This window comes from Gadus chalcogrammus, chromosome 18 (genome assembly GCF_026213295.1).
Source record: "Gadus chalcogrammus isolate NIFS_2021 chromosome 18, NIFS_Gcha_1.0, whole genome shotgun sequence".
Lineage (NCBI taxonomy): Eukaryota > Metazoa > Chordata > Actinopteri > Gadiformes > Gadidae > Gadus > Gadus chalcogrammus.
In genome coordinates this window covers 6,495,107-6,512,388 of record NC_079429.1, presented here as the reverse complement: position 1 = coordinate 6,512,388, position 17,282 = coordinate 6,495,107, and the positions used below count along the sequence as shown (strand labels likewise).

General features: G+C 43.7%; 2 protein-coding genes across 2 annotated transcripts; one reads left to right on the top strand and one right to left on the bottom strand.

The window, feature by feature from the left end:
- Positions 1 to 326: 326 nt before the first annotated feature.
- mbtd1 (mbt domain containing 1) lies at positions 327 to 13,339 on the top strand. The gene is made up of 17 exons (XM_056576754.1): positions 327 to 512; positions 1,310 to 1,505; positions 1,624 to 1,757; positions 1,865 to 1,979; positions 2,093 to 2,178; positions 2,273 to 2,390; positions 2,578 to 2,712; positions 2,818 to 2,906; positions 3,208 to 3,442; positions 4,399 to 4,454; positions 4,663 to 4,767; positions 6,018 to 6,165; positions 6,528 to 6,610; positions 7,094 to 7,328; positions 7,523 to 7,594; positions 8,338 to 8,496; positions 9,234 to 13,339. The coding sequence occupies exons 1-17, from the start codon at positions 492 to 494 to the stop codon at positions 9,350 to 9,352; spliced, it is 2,106 nt and encodes a 701-aa protein (XP_056432729.1). The 5' UTR covers positions 327 to 491; the 3' UTR covers positions 9,353 to 13,339.
- Positions 13,340 to 13,584: 245 nt separating this feature from the next.
- LOC130371107 (nucleoside diphosphate kinase B-like) lies at positions 13,585 to 16,458 on the bottom strand. The gene is made up of 5 exons (XM_056576755.1): positions 16,348 to 16,458; positions 15,348 to 15,477; positions 14,678 to 14,779; positions 14,212 to 14,324; positions 13,585 to 14,028 (listed from the first exon to the last, which is right to left on the bottom strand). The coding sequence occupies exons 1-5, from the start codon at positions 16,455 to 16,457 to the stop codon at positions 13,911 to 13,913; spliced, it is 573 nt and encodes a 190-aa protein (XP_056432730.1). The 5' UTR covers position 16,458; the 3' UTR covers positions 13,585 to 13,910.
- Positions 16,459 to 17,282: the final 824 nt, after the last annotated feature.

The following is a 17,282-nucleotide window of genomic DNA, read 5'->3' as shown; positions in this document are numbered from 1 at the left end:
CCTCCCTGCGTTTCTCAGCCACTAAGAATTGTTGGGATTCACTTACTAACAGCTGGCAGACGGCTATGCATTTTCTATCAGATTAAAGTCAAATAATAGCTGTTATAAATCTTGCCTACAGCACAGTAATTGCCATTTAATCTAGGCTTTGATATATTTGTTATATTTAGAAATAAAACGCAATGGTTTGTTCCGGAAGAAAAATCATGAATATCAATATATCTGAATGGAAATGGAAGTCAGTCATTCAATAACAGGAGAATGGTCAATGTTTTGTTTTCTATACAAGTCCCTGACCTCAATCCCGACCCACCAATCACAAGAAAGTAGGTTACGCTCGCACATGCGCAGAAGCGGCGGAGTAATTGTTGATATTCTGCTGTGTAGTATTGATCTTTAGACGTTGGCTTTTTAAGCCAATACATCCCCGATTAAGGGCTATTATTTGTATAAGTTAGCACAGGAAAGGAGCATGTCCATATGAAGGGTTGATGGAGGACGCCAGGGACATGGTATATTGGCTATGACATTATATTCTGGTTCATATGTCGCTATGTTAGTAGAGAAAGGCCGTGTGGTTTCTCTTTGTTATGTTTCTAGCAGCTAGCCTTTTAGCTAAACCTATGCTGATACCATTCAGAAATAACACACAAACTGCTCCTGCCCTTATACGCCACGTATTCATGATTATTTAAGGCGTGTATTATAATGTGACTTCTACGAAAACATGTTCTATGGGTCCTGTATACCAACCAGAAGACGGGTTTCCGCTAGCTATGCTAACCTAGCTAGCACTAGGAGATAAGGCCGCCAGGTTTCACGTAAACATTTCCGTGTTATGGGTGTCAAATATCTCGCTAAATGAGTGATGAAATGTCCACAGCAGTCGATTATCTCTTCAGACCATTTTTTAAATAATATATTGTACATTGTTTTGTAGCTTGCAAATTGGATAACGTTAACGCATTAAGCAACAAAGACGTTGTTGTTCTTCCTGATCCTCAGATGAGGAAATTGTAAAAGTATTGTAGCAATGATTAACAGCAATGATTATGTGATCGTCTGATATCGCAGAGTCTACGCGCTAAAATTGATCATTTCAACATGTCCGTTATTGAAAGTCCAATTCAGAACGGTTTTATCCTAAGTGGCTGACTTATTAAGTAGCAGGTAGGGACGGGTTAAAGGTAGTCTTCTAGGTGTTCTGGCCAAACACACCCTTAATACTAGACTTGAGCCCTTTTATTAAAACCAAAGGGCATATTTCTGATTATGTGTGTGTGCTTTCTTATTTTTAACACATTTTAAGGCTGAGCGCACCCCACGTTCCGAACGAAAGAGGAGGGATTCGTTTGGGATGTTTGATGGGTATGACAGCTGTAGTGAGGAGTCGACCAGCAGTTCCAGCTCGGACGATAGTGAGGATGAGGTGGTTCCCGCAACCCTGCCCATTATTAAGAACAATGGACAGGTTTACACGTATCCTGATGGCAAGGCGGGAATGGGTGAGTAAAACACATGTTCATGACAATTGACCAAAAATAGTCATACACTATTTAGAATTCATCACAATCTCCAATATTTATGAGTTGAACGAATGTCTTGGTGGTCTATATTCAACAGCCACTTGCGAGATGTGCGGGATGGTGGGCGTGCGTGATGCATTCTATTCCAAGACCAAACGTTTCTGCAGTGTATCCTGCTCCAGAAGCTATTCTTCCAATTCCAAAAAAGCTAGCATCTTGGCTAGACTTCAGGTACTTTCTCGGATTTACTCAGTGGTGTGATTTGACTTTAAATCCATGCAAGTATTTGGAAGTGATACACAAGTCTGTTAACATGTCCACTTGTTGTTGTTTTTAAGGGTAAACCACCAACGAAAAAAGCCAAGGTGTTACAGAAACAGCCTCTCATGGCAAAGCTGGCAGCTTATGCACAGTACCAAGCCAGTCAGCAGAACCAGGCCAAACTGAAAGCTGGTATGCCATACAAAATACAATTTAAAAATGTGTCTGTCGATTAGGTGGCCAATGCAAAAAACACTCACCTCAACCTTCAAACGTTTGCCCCCCCCCCCCCCCCCCCCCCCCAGCTGTGGCCCCGGTCGAAAGCTTTGACTGGGGTCGATACATCGTCAACAATAGCACGGCAGGAGCCCCCGTTGGCTGTTTCAAGCATGTGAGTACAGCCGATACTCAATATACTCCCAATATTAAGAGATAACCCATGTTTTTGTATTAATCATATATGTGTGTTTATCTCTGGCTGGTAGGCCCCCATGGGAACCTGCTGGGGAGACCTAGCGGAAGGTGTGAGGGTGGAGGTGCTCAACTCGGACACCACCCTCTCGACCAAAGTCTACTGGATAGCAGGGATCATTAAACTAGCAGGTTAGCCTTTGGGCTTCATTTGGAGCGTTTGCTGTTTAATTAATGGTAATGCAAGGACTGGCCTCACACAACATCAGTGTCGATGTTCATCTTCTTAACCTCTCAGCTGTAGAAACACCCGCCTAAATTTGGACTGTATTTCACGTGGTACGATTATTGTGCGTTTATATTCCTAATTTATTTTCAGGGTTCAAGGCGCTACTGCGATACGAGGGCTTTGACAACGACACCAGCAAAGACTTCTGGTGTAACCTGGGCATCCCAGAGATCCACCCTGTTGGCTGGTGTGCATCCAGCAACAAGCCCCTCGTACCTCCGAAAAGTATATCAATGTTTATATATATATTTTTTTTATAACGTATGCTTTTCGTTTTGTTCCTGCGTGTCCTTGGATCGCTTATGAATCAATTTCCGATCCCCTTCTTAGCCATACAGCTCAAATACTCCAACTGGAAGGCCTTTCTCGTCAAGCGCCTCACCGGTGCCAAAACACTGCCAGCGGACTTCGCCACCAAGGTGAGGAATAATCGGTCTCCATAATTATACATCTACATCTATATATATCTCAACTCATAAAAATGTTATCCTATTTATTTCTGGATCAAGACGCTAAAACAATAATCACAAGGATGACATGCAAAAGTAAAATACTTATTTCCAGTATGGTCCTTACAATCTCAACAATCTCTCTGGGATTTGTCATTATGTATTTATTTTACTCTCTCTATTTCCAACGTATGCATTGGGACAATGCATTTAAACACTCTATAGTTGTTATTAAAAAAATAATAATAATTCCCCCCTCTTGCTCTGCTAGGTGCACGAAAACTTGCAGTTCCCCTTTAAGAAGCTGATGCGCGTGGAGGTTGTGGACAAGAACCACCTGAGCAGGACGCGGGTGGCCCTGGTGGAGCAGGTGATCGGCGGCCGGCTGCGGCTGGTGTACGAGGACAGCCTGGATGGCTCGGACGACTTCTGGTGCCACATGTACAGCCCGCTCATCCACAACATCGGCTGGTCGCGCAGCATCGGCCACCGGTTCAAGCGCTCCGGTGAGTCGGCCACACGTTGTAGTCATGGGGGTTAATTCATTAAAAATAATACTTTTAAAATTCTGTTAAGAATCACACAGCAATTCGGGACTGATGAGCGCTCTAAAATATATCTCTATGATACAATTTATGTATAAAATGTTTTGCTATTTTAATGCCAGAAGAGGGTTTGTAGTAAACCAAAGTATTAAACAATATTTAACATTTCTACATTCAAATATCTAAACCTACTAAACATAGGTTAGATATGTACTGTTTTTGTACCTGCATTATCCCAAATTTTAACAACAATGTCCAAACCCAGAGAAATACTTATTTGTATTCAAGGTAACGGCCCATACCCTTTAACTTCAGGGAAAATATACAAAAACAGTAATTCAGTAGAGACATAATATATTAGGTTACTACATGATCTCTGCCTGTGTTGCATCATGTAGAGTTTCACTGCGATTGTGGTGAAGCCAAAACCCCAGTGTGCCTCAAATTACCTATTTGGTTCCTGTTTGGACCGCAAGCTGCAGATATTGTGCAGATAGTGTGCAGCATGGATAACACATTGAGATCTGAGAAACGGTTGTGGTTTGGGTTACTGTGAGTGAGTACTGTAGGGTTACGCTGCCTTAGTACTTTAGGTTTATGGTATTTACAGTAGGGTTAGTACTGTAGGGTTGTGGGTATTACTTAAGGGTAGTATTTTAGGGTTAGGCTAGGTAGTGTTGGGTTGGGTTAGTATTGAAGGGTTGTGGGTAGTTATATAGGGTTATCACTGTAGGGTAAGGCTAGGTAGTGTTGGGTTGGGGTTAGTACCTAGGGTTAGGGTTATAATCCAGTGTATATGTTGCAGCTGTAGATTCAGGGTAATGACTGTAGTTAGTGTTAAGTCGGATAAGAACTGTACTATCGGTGTGATTTGATGAAAATAAGTATTTAGTGTTTTTTTTATTTTTTATTTTCAGATGTGACAAAGAAGATGGAGGGTCAAATGGATGCTCCGTCACCACTATTCCAGAAGGTATGGTTATTGAATATGATTTGATGATATAGTGTGACAATAGGGCGATATGGAGTGTTTCCTTACTGTGTGTGTGTGTGTGTGTGTGTGTGTGTGTGTGTGTGTGTGTGTGTGTGTGTGTGTGTGTGTGTGTGTGTGTGTGTGTGTGTGTGTGTGTGTGTGTGTGTGTGTGTGTGTGTGTGTGTGTGTGTGTGTGTGTGTGTGTTAGGTGAGAGATGTGGACCAGACTGGGGAGTGGTTCAGAGATGGCATGAAGCTGGAGGCCATCGACCCACTAAACCTCTCTGCTATATGTGTGGCTACTGTAAGAAAGGTGAGTCTTCCCCCTTTTACAATATTTACTACTACAAATATAATCACAGCACTCACACAAATTCCTGCATCAGTGCTTCTCTAACAGACTGAAGGGAGTTTAGAGCTAAAGAAGATTGTGTCGCTCTTATCAACAGCTTGGACACTTTTGTCCAAGGTGCATTTTATTATTCCCTTAGTTAATTAGTAGTTAGATTTAGTAGTGTGGTACGATACTAACCCTCCCCAACACAATCGAATCAACACCGAGATAGTGACTATTACTGTGCTCTTTGTTTGTAGGTGTTAGCAGCCAGCTACCTCATTATACTGTTCATTACATGTTATAGCAGAAGGCTACCTCATGATAAAGTACATTACATGTTATTGCAGAAGGCTACATCATGATAAGTACATTACATGTGTTAGCAGAAGGCTACCTCATGATACAGTTCATTACATGTGTTAGCAGAAGGCTGCCTCATGATACAGTTCATTACATGTGTTAGCAGAAGGCTGCCTCATGATACAGTTCATTACATGTGTTAGCAGAAGGCTGCCTCATGATACAGTTCATTACATGTGTTAGCAGAAGGCTACCTCATGATACAGTTCATTACATGTGTTAGCAGAAGGCTGCCTAATGATACAGTTCATTACATGTGTTAGCAGAAGGCTGCCTCATGATACAGTTCATTACATGTGTTAGCAGAAGGCTGCCTCATGATACAGTTCATTACATGTGTTAGCAGAAGGCTGCCTCATGATACAGTTCATTACATGTGTTAGCAGAAGGCTGCCTCATGATACAGTTCATTACATGTGTTAGCAGAAGGCTACCTCATGATACAGTTCATTACATGTGTTAGCAGAAGGCTGCCTCATGATACAGTTCATTACATGTGTTAGCAGAAGGCTGCCTAATGATACAGTTCATTACATGTGTTAGCAGAAGGCTACCTCATGATACAGTTCATTACATGTGTTAGCAGAAGGCTACCTCATGATACAGTTCATTACATGTGTTAGCAGAAGGCTGCCTCATGATACAGTTCATTACATGTGTTAGCAGAAGGCTGCCTAATGATACAGTTCATTACATGTGTTAGCAGAAGGCTACCTCATGATACAGTTCATTACATGTGTTAGCAGAAGGCTGCCTCATGATACAGTTCATTACATGTGTTAGCAGAAGGCTGCCTCATGATACAGTTCATTACATGTGTTAGCAGAAGGCTGCCTCATGATACAGTTCATTACATGTGTTTGTAGGTGTTGGCAGACGGCTACCTCATGATTGGAATCGACGGCTCGGAGGCAGTGGATGGCTCGGACTGGTTCTGCTACCACTCCACCTCCCCTTCCATCTTCCCTGCCGGCTTCTGTGAAATCAACAGCATTGAACTCACACCCCCAAGAGGTAGAAATGCAACTCATCAGTTGCAATGACTCGCAGATTCATTAATGCGTAGACACAGACTTGCCATAAAGCGTAACTGACACTAAGAATTGTATCCTATTGTCTGATTGGCTTTTCTTGTGGTAATGCGTTTGTTGTGATGATGGTAAACCTATTGCTATGGCTTATTTTAAGCCAAGGAAATGCTAGCCGTATCTTGTTTAGTGTTCTGCTGTCCCTGTTTGGCTGCTCTTTAAAGACGGACACATAGCGTCGACTGATAAGACATGATCTCCATCTCTCTCACCGTGTAGCTAAGCTCTCACCTCTTGTTTGTTGGCCAGTGTTTTCTAATGCCATAGTCTCACCTGACTGTTCCCCAGGGTGCACTAAACTACCATATAAATGGTTTGACTACCTCAGAGAAACGGGTTCAATAGCGGCTCCGGTCAAGCTCTTTAACAAGGTAGGCCACGTTACTGCTCTGTCTGGCTGTTTGATGTTCTCCTCAGATCACAAAGCTGTGCGTTCAAATTCATGTGCTCGTGCTGTTAAAGCTACTTTGTTTCGTGCTATTTTATCTCTGAAAGCCTATTTTGATCATTGGTTCAGCCGCACAAAAACACCCCTCCTACTAGTTGTACGTCCTTGCACTTAATGTATGCACTTATGTAGCATCTTACCGTAGCTATTTTTGTTGTGTACGGGGAATGGGTTAACCTAGCAATTGTAAGTGCTTTGCACTCGGTTCTATGAACATCCTTACTGTACCGAGTCCCGACAGAGATATATTGTTGTTTCACCTTCATCTGACAAATGTACTTATTGTTTTATTATTAAGTCGCTTTGGATGAAAGCGTCGGCTAAGTGCCAAACGTAAATGTAAACCTAACCCATGAGTCGTCTCCGTGTCCCTGGACCCCCCGTCTCTCTCTCCGCCCCCCATCAGGACGTCCCCAACCACGGCTTCCGCCAGGGCATGAAGTTGGAGGCGGTGGACCTGATGGAGCCGCGGCTGGTGTGCGTCGCCACGGTGACCCGCATCGTCCACCGCCTCCTGCGCATCCACTTTGACGGCTGGGAGGATGAGTACGACCAGTGGGTGGACTGCGAGTCCCCCGACCTCTACCCCGTGGGCTGGTGCCAGCTGACCGGCTACCAGCTGCAGCCGCCCGCCGCGCAGAGTGAGTCATTGTACACCACCTGTTGTTGTTGTTGTTGTTGTTATTAACTATTTTTAGCATTATAAACAGAATTGTTAGTATTGGCCACACAGCCAACCGACGATACTGGATCTATGTGGCTGAATGACTTTTGGGACTTTTCCTTACAATTTATTTCAAACTTTAAACTTGAAATGTTGTTCACTGCCTGCCAGGCGCCCGGGAGATGCCCTCTAGCATGCCCAAGCAGAAGAAGAAGGCAACGCAGTACAAAGGACAAAAGAAAAGTGAGAATTCCCTCCATGTCGTCTTGTTTAATCCAGCCCTGTGTCTCCATGTCTTCCTCTTTGTGTGTGTGTGTGTGTGTGTGTGTGTGTGTGTGTGTGTGTGTGTGTGTGTGTGTGTGTGTGTGTGTGTGTGTGTGTGTGTGTGTGTGTGTGTGTGTGTGTGTGTGTGTGTGTGTGTGTGTGTGTGTGTGTGTGTGTGTGTGTTAGAGACAGTGTGTTAGAGACAATTTGTTGTCTATAGAAAAGCCTTTTCTATACTTTTCTAGTAATTCACACTGCTGGTATGCTCATATTTGGTATCCAAAGGGGGAGAAAGGGTTGTTTGTGGTATCAGTAGGTGTGTTTTGGAGGTCACCCAATCGTAGAAGTGACTGTGAACGACCATGCTGTTGCTCAATGTTTACCCAAGCTTTTGTAGCTTTGCTGGTGTTTTACTAGTGATGCCGAACTAGATGCTAGAAGTTCTTGGCAAGACTCTGCCAGGGGATTATTATTATAATAATTATTAGGGGGCCACGCACTGTGCGGAGTAAATTGGATACCTGGCCCCCACAGTGTATGATGTATTGTAATTATCGTTTTATTAATATTCCCTGTCAAATCCGCTTGATTTTACAACCAAAAATAACCGTAGCCTTCCTGGTCTCATCTGAAATCCCAACATGACTGTGCAGTGTGAAGAATAAAGTGTCTCCCCATTGCTCTTAATGAGTAGCTTAACCCGAGTCTCGCTTGGCGCCTAGAGCGGAAGATCCCAGTCGGTCGAAGGCCCTTCGGTCAAGCAGGGAGGAGGAGGAGCTTTTCTGGGGACGAGGAGCAGAGCCCGCCCCCCTACCCTGCCCCCGGACCCACCCGGCCACGCCCCCGCACCCACCTCCACCTCCAACAAACGCACAAATCAGGTAACTGCACTTTCCTATTAACCTGCGTGGCTGCCCTCGATGTCACATCAGGTGGGGCTAGGTGTAACGGCTGTGGCCTTGGGTTGGTGGACACCTCTGGCTGCTTTGGCTGCATGTCCCGGCTGTTTCTGAGCCTTGCTTTCTGTATGTTCCCTTCCTTCCCCAGCCGTCTGCTCCCCTTCATGTAAAACAGTAAACTGCGCTGTTTGGAAGGTTGTTCCATGACATCGCAGGGGTGTTTTATTTAGTTTTTGTTTGTAAACCGTACATGTTTTCTTCTGTAAGGTTTACTCCATTTAACATGAAAGAATGGGGGTCTCGAGCAACTGGTATTCCCCTCTTTATAGGTCTGATGTTTTTAACACAGTCTCATGTCCCCATTACAGCCGGTGTCATGACCCGGTGTCCCTGTTATTAAAGTCCCCGTTAAACCGCGGGTCTTGTCACCCTTTCAGCCCGGGTCATGTCCCCTTAATCCCCGGGTTATGTCCCGGTAACACTCTGGTTCATGTCCCTGTTACAGTGCTGAACTCTGGTTCAGTGGTTCATGTGCCCGTTACACTCTGGGTCATGTCTCAATTGGACCCCAGGGCGGGTCATGTCCCCGTTACATCCCGGGGTCATGTTCCCGTTACATTCTGGTTCATGTCCTCGTCTCACCCCGTATCATGTCCCAGCTGTAGTCCACTCATCCCTGTTCCCTTTCTCCCGCTCTCTCTCCGGGGGTCCCCGAGCAGAGTCTCTGCTGCGGCTGAAGGAGGAGGCGACCGAGGGGGACGAGTTCACCTTCTCGCAGGGCGTGTCCGACCAGGAGAGCAACGGATCGGCGGGCTACTACATCAAACAGGAGCCCTGAGAAGGTTCTGCAACGGGGAACTGGGGGGGGGGGGTGTGAACACACGACGACAGAACAGCGCCTTGTCAACCATTTCGGTTCTGTATTGGTTTTATTTTGAACGGGCCTGGAGATCTTACTGGAGAGAGGGGGTACAGAGAAGCTGTCTCTGGCCCTTTGCAAAACTTTGTAGCTGTGTCCACGCACGCACACGCGCATATATATTGTGGCCCAGTTCATCCTTCAGGAAGAGGAGGAGGGATCGGACACATTTTCTCAGCCCCCCCCCCCCCCCCTCTCCCTCTACCGGTTCATGGCATTGGGAGGGAAGAGTTCCAAAATATCTGCTCCTTTTTCCGGAAGAAAAACCTCATCGAAATCCATAGCAAGAGACTGAGCTCTAGATGTGTCCCCCAGATGGCAGGAGAGTGGGAGCTGCTGGTGTAGACGGAGATAGGGCAGGAATAGGAGCTGCCGCTGCTGCTGCTGGTATAGATGGAGGTATTCTTGCAAGGTTCCATCAAAGCCACGTCTGGCCTTAACACCTGGCTGATGCCACCACTCTGGGACCGGATGCGGGGGAAGCCGCACAGAGACCTGCAGAAACTGTGACTAAAAACATTTATTGGCGGTGGCGTTGGGTGTAATTAAACAGAGAAAAAAAACGACAAAAAAATATCTTTCCTTCGCTGACTTTATTTGATGTTTTTTTTTTTTTTTTCCTTGAAAGCATTTTCACCAATCCAGAGAGAAGCGGGGGAAAGAAAAAGACCGAATTGTGTATGTTTTCGTTCTTCCTGTAGTTTTGAACAGTTTTGCCAGGTGGACTGATACTTTTGTTTATAGTACTTGAAGTTCTGTTATTTTGGTCATATTCTGTCTTAAAACGATGATAACTTACTTTGCATAAATTTTGGTGGCTGGATGGGGTACTTAATGTGTGTTGTTCTATAAGAGTGAGTCTATTGATAAAATAGTATGATAAACTATGGATAGAGAACTACAGTATATAAGATTTTAATTTGAACAGAGGACAACTTTCAATTGCTAGACGGGGTTGGACTCTAGCCACTCCCTGCCACCATTATAAATAAGGTCTCTTGAATGAACATAAAGATAATGTGGGAGGGATGTCCTTCTGCCCTTGAAACCATTCACTTATATTGGACTACAGTCCTGGCATTTGTTTTTCCACTGATAACAGCCGTACACCTCCTCCCACAATGCATTTCAGGAAATTATCGAGCACCAGCACTCTCTTAGGATTCTCTGTTAGTTGGTTGTTTAGATGCAAGTGGATTTTTTATCAGGGTTCTATTCATCAATTCATGCAGAGGCCCAGATCCCCATGTTGGAGTATCGTCATCTTTCTACATAATTAGTTTGAAGTGTATTGGCAATGTCTGACTTAGTAATAACATTGAGTTAATTTGATGGCTTTGCCATGGTGCACATTAAAAACATCAAGACCTCCTTACATGCCTCCTGGAAGCCACCTCAGTCAGACTTGTGGTTATTCTAAGACAGGCCTTTATAAACAGTCCATTTGGCTTATCATACCTTAATTTGAATATTATTGCATAGTTTTCCAAACGCCATTGATGAGATCAACACTTGCTGCAGCATGAGCTGAGCAGTGGCCTGTGATGGAAACATCTGATTAGTATGTAGGCCAGTGCCTCGTGCTTTCTTATTCCCAAATCAACCTACATGCTTCTTCAGGTATTGCTATTGTCTTTTGGTGTGCATAAAAGCAACAAAATGGTGTCAGATTGTACTGCTGGCTTGTTATACCAGTCCAATCCGCCATGTTCAAATACACTACACGGGCTGGTCAGACTTAACCTGTGTTTTTCATTTGTTTTTGGACCATGATTAACGTTTTCAAGTGGCTGTGTGGCTGCTATTCAGTATAGTTTCTTTCTCCCATAACTCTCACATGGTGAGGACACGAGAGGCATGTATGTATGTAATGGATGTGCGTACAAGAAAACGCAGCAGATATTTTGTCTCAATCAAGCGGCTGAATGTGTTGACGTTATGTAAGAGTATATGCAAGGTGTTTTCTGTTCCATTGCTTGAGTTCTCATGTCAGAGCCATATGTATGCAAGTAGTCAGTTATTCAGATGAGCCACAGAATAACCGGTTTATGTTCAGTAATAAATTAATACGCAATGCACTGCTATTACATATATCCTTAAAGGCAGCATTCACACAGTGAGTTCTAGAAGTGGCACAAGACAGAATATGTAGAAAGATATTTTTGCTTTATTATAAGAATGATAACATGGAGCAAAAAAAAGACAATTTATTCCATTCGATTTTGTTTTATTCATAGTTTCGAAAAATTGACACAAATCTGTATGTGACAATTTAGTTTATTGTTCTGAGTCGGAAACTTGCAGCTATTTATCTACTACCTCCTGGTGAAATTGAGCACATATCCAAGAGTTTGTGTGTTTATGCTACTGCTGTGGGATAGCATATGCAAAATGAAAAATCTGTAACCTGAAATGTTTCTCTGGAAGACTAGACACCAAACATAAGAATTTTATCACAGCTTGCAGGATAGTCTTCTGATTAGATTAATATGCAATAAAGTTCCCGTATTCTATATTTTACGTAGACATCAAAGATCTAACCCTCTAATGTCACTACATTGAAATATAAATTACATAAATATTCTAACCAGATATTGTATCACCTTTTATTTAGTTTTTGGGGCTGTTACCATAACCCATGCCGAATACTCTCTCTGTGACAATAGAACAACAACACATGAGCTCATTCTTTACCAGTATGATTCCGGGTTTAAATCTCAGGAAAAAGCTTTTTCTGCATTTCCTTCGAATCAGTTTGTATTTCCAACTGCATTATTCAAAGCTTTGTGTGAGTCAAATAGCATGGGTTGAAATGCCAGCTGGGGGTTGCTGCCAAGTGTTTGTTCGGCTGATGTCCTGTTTTCATATCCTCCTTGCTCGTATCTCCTCTAATTGTTCTGTTCTGTGTTCAGCTAATCGTGTTGTTGATTGATGAGGTCGCCCCATTATTTATTGAGAAGTTCAATATGATTGCTTGCAGTTTTATGTTAGATTTTTGTAATTGGCATTGTCATTGGTATTTTGATTAGGGGGTATTCAATGAGGTAATTTTTGGTTCCAAGTGGATAACAAAGGCAACTAAAATACAATGGTTCCAAGACCAAATGAGCAATAACATTGTAGTGTCACACAATCATAAGTAGAAGGGTGGGCTTTTGATTAGACTTTCATTTGAGAGTATATTTCCCATTTTGTAAGGAGGGAGGAGGGTAAGAATCAAGCATTTATAACTTTACTCACCCAGTTGCATCATAACCCAGTGCAATTCCAAGACTGTTTTATGGACTCACGTTGCTGCTACGTTAAAAAATAAGTCCCTCACAACTCGCATTTTGGTTCATGCAAAATGCGCCACCTCACAAATTGAAATGGAAAATTTCTCACTAGTCACTAAGGTAATTTGCTTGCAGGGCTCAATACGATGGCTGAGGATTACCAGATTGCATGATAGCGGTGTGCTTATATATTTCCTCACTGTTCGCTGTTATTCCCTGTATTGGGATGGGAGGGGTTGGCGCAAGGGCACAACTCCTAATCGATGTTGACTTGAGAATGGGTATTTTGTTTTCCTCTTGATACTAACACGGGTCTTTTATATGTGATAGCCCCAATTATATTCAACTATATCGTGGTGCTATATATTTGATACATTTATTGTATTACTGTTGTGAATTGAGAGGGTTAAGTTATGGTGAAATTTATTTTGGATACAAATGTTGAACTTAAATCTATTAAAATTTAACACTGACCCTTTGAGGTACATATTAGATTGCAGTTTTAAAGTTTGTAAATCTTTTTGATAGTGTATGTTACCTTTTCATATGTTAAGTTGTGCTGTGATCAAGCTTTGAATTTGTAAATAAAGCCAAATGTTGGGAAAGTGCTGGTTATGAGAAGTCTTCTTCACATTGTCAAGGTTCTGGTCCAAGTCATGCGCTTATGTTTCAAGTCAAGTGCAGTGTTGCAAGGTCATGCCAAGTATTAAGCACACAGTTAATGTTAACTTAATCCCTCCTATCAGCGCCTTTTGAGTTGGCCCCCGGAAACAAATCCCATGTCCATCCGAGATTATACCCATACTAAATCTTTTAGGAAAAGGCCTGATGCCCTCAAGAGTTCGGACGTTAAAGTTTCAGAAATCAGGGAGAAGATTGAGATCTTGTCAAGTTTTATTCAAAAACCAAAATCACCATTTTAGCAGCAGAAACCATCATGATACTCTCACAAGGAATGCAACTTGGGGAAAGGTGTTTGAAGCTGGAATGGAACAAGGAAGCCGGAATGGAACAAGGACTTCAGGTCCACAAAGCAGACCCAAAACGGTACAGTAAGACATGACGGGGGGGGGGGGGAGTCGCCTTGACGGATCCGCCGTCTGCCCTCCGTGGGTAGAAGGGAGGAACACCAAAGGGGCAAAGACACTGGTCGTCCACCAGCGTGTCCGGTGTCCGGGTTGTAGGAGAGGGGGCAGGTGGGTTTAGTCGTACAGCCAGCTCTGGGCGCAGCTGACGTAGCTGGACACCTCGTCGTCCTTGAACCACAGGCTGATCTCGTGCTTGGCACTCTCCACAGAGTCGCTGCCGTGGATGATGTTCCTGAGCGGTTGAAGAGAATCATTTAGCCCAATGGAACATAACCCTTTTTTGACCACCACAAGGGCAGCAGAACTGCCTTGGAGATATTGAAACATCTGTAGCAGTATTGCGACCATACAACAGGCAAGCCCGGATAAAGAAACAAGACGTTCATGACCGACGACTATGGGATCTGTTCCTTACTTTCCAACTTGGATGCAGTAGTCGCCCCTGATGGTACCAGGCTTGGAGTCGGCTGGGTTGGTCTCGCCCAGCATCACTCTGCCGGTCTTCACTGCATTCAGACCCTCCCACACCTTTAGGAGAGGACATCAGTCGGTAAGTATTCTGGGTGCAATATTCGGTTGGGACACTGATGCATTTGATTTTGTCTTACGGAATTCTGTAAGACCGTATCTCGTGTTTATTCTCAAAGAAATATACATCTTCCATCACTGAAAATGTGTTAGAATTAAATTGAAATTACTGTCATTTTAGAGTGGAAGAAATGTTGATAATTTCAGTGACGTATTATGCTCAGCGATCCATTTCAAACTGTCTGCTTCCTTCAAATGTGTTGAAAATAGAAATGACATGTCTCAACTTGCTCAGTTTTCTTCCAACTAAAGAAAGTGCTCCGTCAGTGTCGATGTGCATGTGGGTTAATTACCATGGCGACCACAGGCCCAGAGCTCATGTATTTGACCAGGCTGGGGAAGAAGGGCCTCTCCTTCAGGTCTGCGTAGTGCTGCTGAAGAAGCTCAACTTTGGCCTGCAACACACCAACCAGAAGACAATAGTCAAGTTTCACAAATTGAACAGTAAATCAGACTGGCAGTCAAGCTCCAGTAGATTTGGTTAAAAGTGCAGGGCGGCAATCATTCTCCTCCACCTCCCTCAGAAAAACCGCAAATTAACACGCAAGCATTCATTAAGACTGATCAATGAACCAAATATTTGAATCTCTATTTAGCATTAGACAGCAAATGACTGCATTCGTGTTTGCTAAATCTCCAACGAAAACGCCATTTTCTGATTTATATATTCTGTCAATCTACTAATCTTTGCTGCAGCTGCAATGCAGTGAGGTACATGGTAATGCTCATAAGTGCTTACTGCATGAACCATCAGGTTAGCAGAGCCACAGTGCCATAGTGCTTGTGTAAGCAGGATAAGAACCAGGCGCTTAGCAGCAGAGCAACAGTCAGGAATAGCAGGGGTCAACTAATCTGACCCACCTAAGGTCGATGCAGACTCGCAACCAGTTCAAACAATCTGAGACAAATCAGTAAATGCACATTTCCTAAGCAGGGGGTTTAAGAACGGTCCCATGAACTTACCGTTGTCATCTTCATCGCCACCAGTTTGAAGCCCTTCTGCTCAAACCTCTTGATGATGTCTCCGACGAGTCCCCTCTGGACTCCATCGGGCTTGACGGCGATGAAGGTGCGCTCGGTGTCAGACATGATTCTGGAAAGGATAGGTTAAGGATTACAGACAAGACGCAACTTTTAAAGAAGAAAGTACAAAACTGCACACAAAATCACTCACAGCCCTTGAGCGCAATTATCCGCTTTGGGGCCGGATGCCGAGGCCCCCGACCCCATCGGAGAGTATATTGCATTGACTGAAAGCTACCTCGGTTGATGTGGAAGGTGCACTGCGATCAACGATCACTCAACTCGCTTTAGCGTTGACGGCTGCAGTGACGAGCCGGAGCTGTTTAGACACGACCCGTGGACATACAATTGCGAGCTCTTTGCGCATGGGCGAAGCTTTGTCGGCGCATGCGGTGTATCGTATTGGGAAGTTGATGGGAGCTGGGGCTTTCTTTGACCAACTGCTGTCAAATCCAGCAGCGAATGCCCGTCTCATTATGTTACACATCATCACTATAAGTGAGGGCGGCTGATTGGGTACTCGATTAGACTTTTGGTATACATCTGGCTGCGGTCCGGATGCCCCTTCCGCAAATAATTGCAGCAAGGCCTTAAAAAGAGCATGGTCTTTTGTTCATGCCGGCTTCTATCACGGCACTAAATTTCCGCTCGTGTCTCGTACTTCCTGCAGACCATGTTGCATCAATGGCATCCACTCAAAAGAACGTGCTAGAACAACATTTAAAATTGTTCAACGACTTCAGTAACTCAAGTTTAAGGTGCGGTAGCGTAGAATGGAAACCCCGCCCGCCGTCATGTCACGTTTAGCGCTGGCTACGCCACGTATCACCAGCAAGTCACGATCAAAGATCACTGCACCGAGATCGTGAAACACAAATCCTAATAAAAACCATTATTCTGATGCAAATAAGACCCATAAAAACAGCGTTTATTGCGTTACCTTGTGGATTCCGGTGTGGGGACGAGAAGTGTCTGCTGTGGCTGACGTGAGAAGAAGACCTGGTGACGCGTCACTATTGCTTTTATAGCTGGAGAGGGAGTGGGGAACATAAAGCATCATGTACTGAACTTCAGCGCAAACCAAGCTTTTATCATCGGATTATGCATGTTGAAATGCTTTCTAAAGGTCGATTTATGAGCAGATAAAGATTCACTTATTTTCAGTTTTTTAACAAAAATGGACGGACTCAAATTTGATGTATTTTTTGTTTTGATATATATATTTTTTAAAGAGGCTAAAACAAAGAACATTATTTTTGACTACAACCTCTTTTTTGAAAATCTTGGAAACAATTTACTCTGAACTGCCATTTAGTGTTTAGAAAAGAAATGCATATTGTCGTTTAGCGTATAAATCGCAGAACAAGCCAAAGTGGTGCTTATTGCGGAGGAAAAGGGGCGGACCTTGAACTAGTCCAGCTCATGGACGGTCCACCAGCTCTATGGACCAAGTCAAGATGATTGCGTTTTATGCCAGCCAATCAACCCAGTCAGTCATCATGGTTAGGTTAGAGTTTAGATGTTATTGTGAGGGTTATGGTAAGGTTTAGGTGTTAAAGTTAGAGTTGTGGTGTTATTGTTGGGGTTATGGTAAGGTTTAGGGGTTACGTTTAGAATGTAGGTGTTATTTAGGGTTAAGGCCGGGGTTATGATTGCAGTTTATGTGTTATTGTTTGGGTAAAGGGGTTAATGGATATAATTTAGGTGTTATTGTTAAGGTGATGGTAAGGTTAAGGGGTTTAGATCTGAAGGTAGGGGTATGGCTAAGCGAGTCAGGTTTCCGGTACAGAGGACCGACCATGGACCTATTAAAGAAGTGACACTCACACGTGCGATGCTACTTGATCTTGTGCTACCAAGTTGAGTGAGATGGGG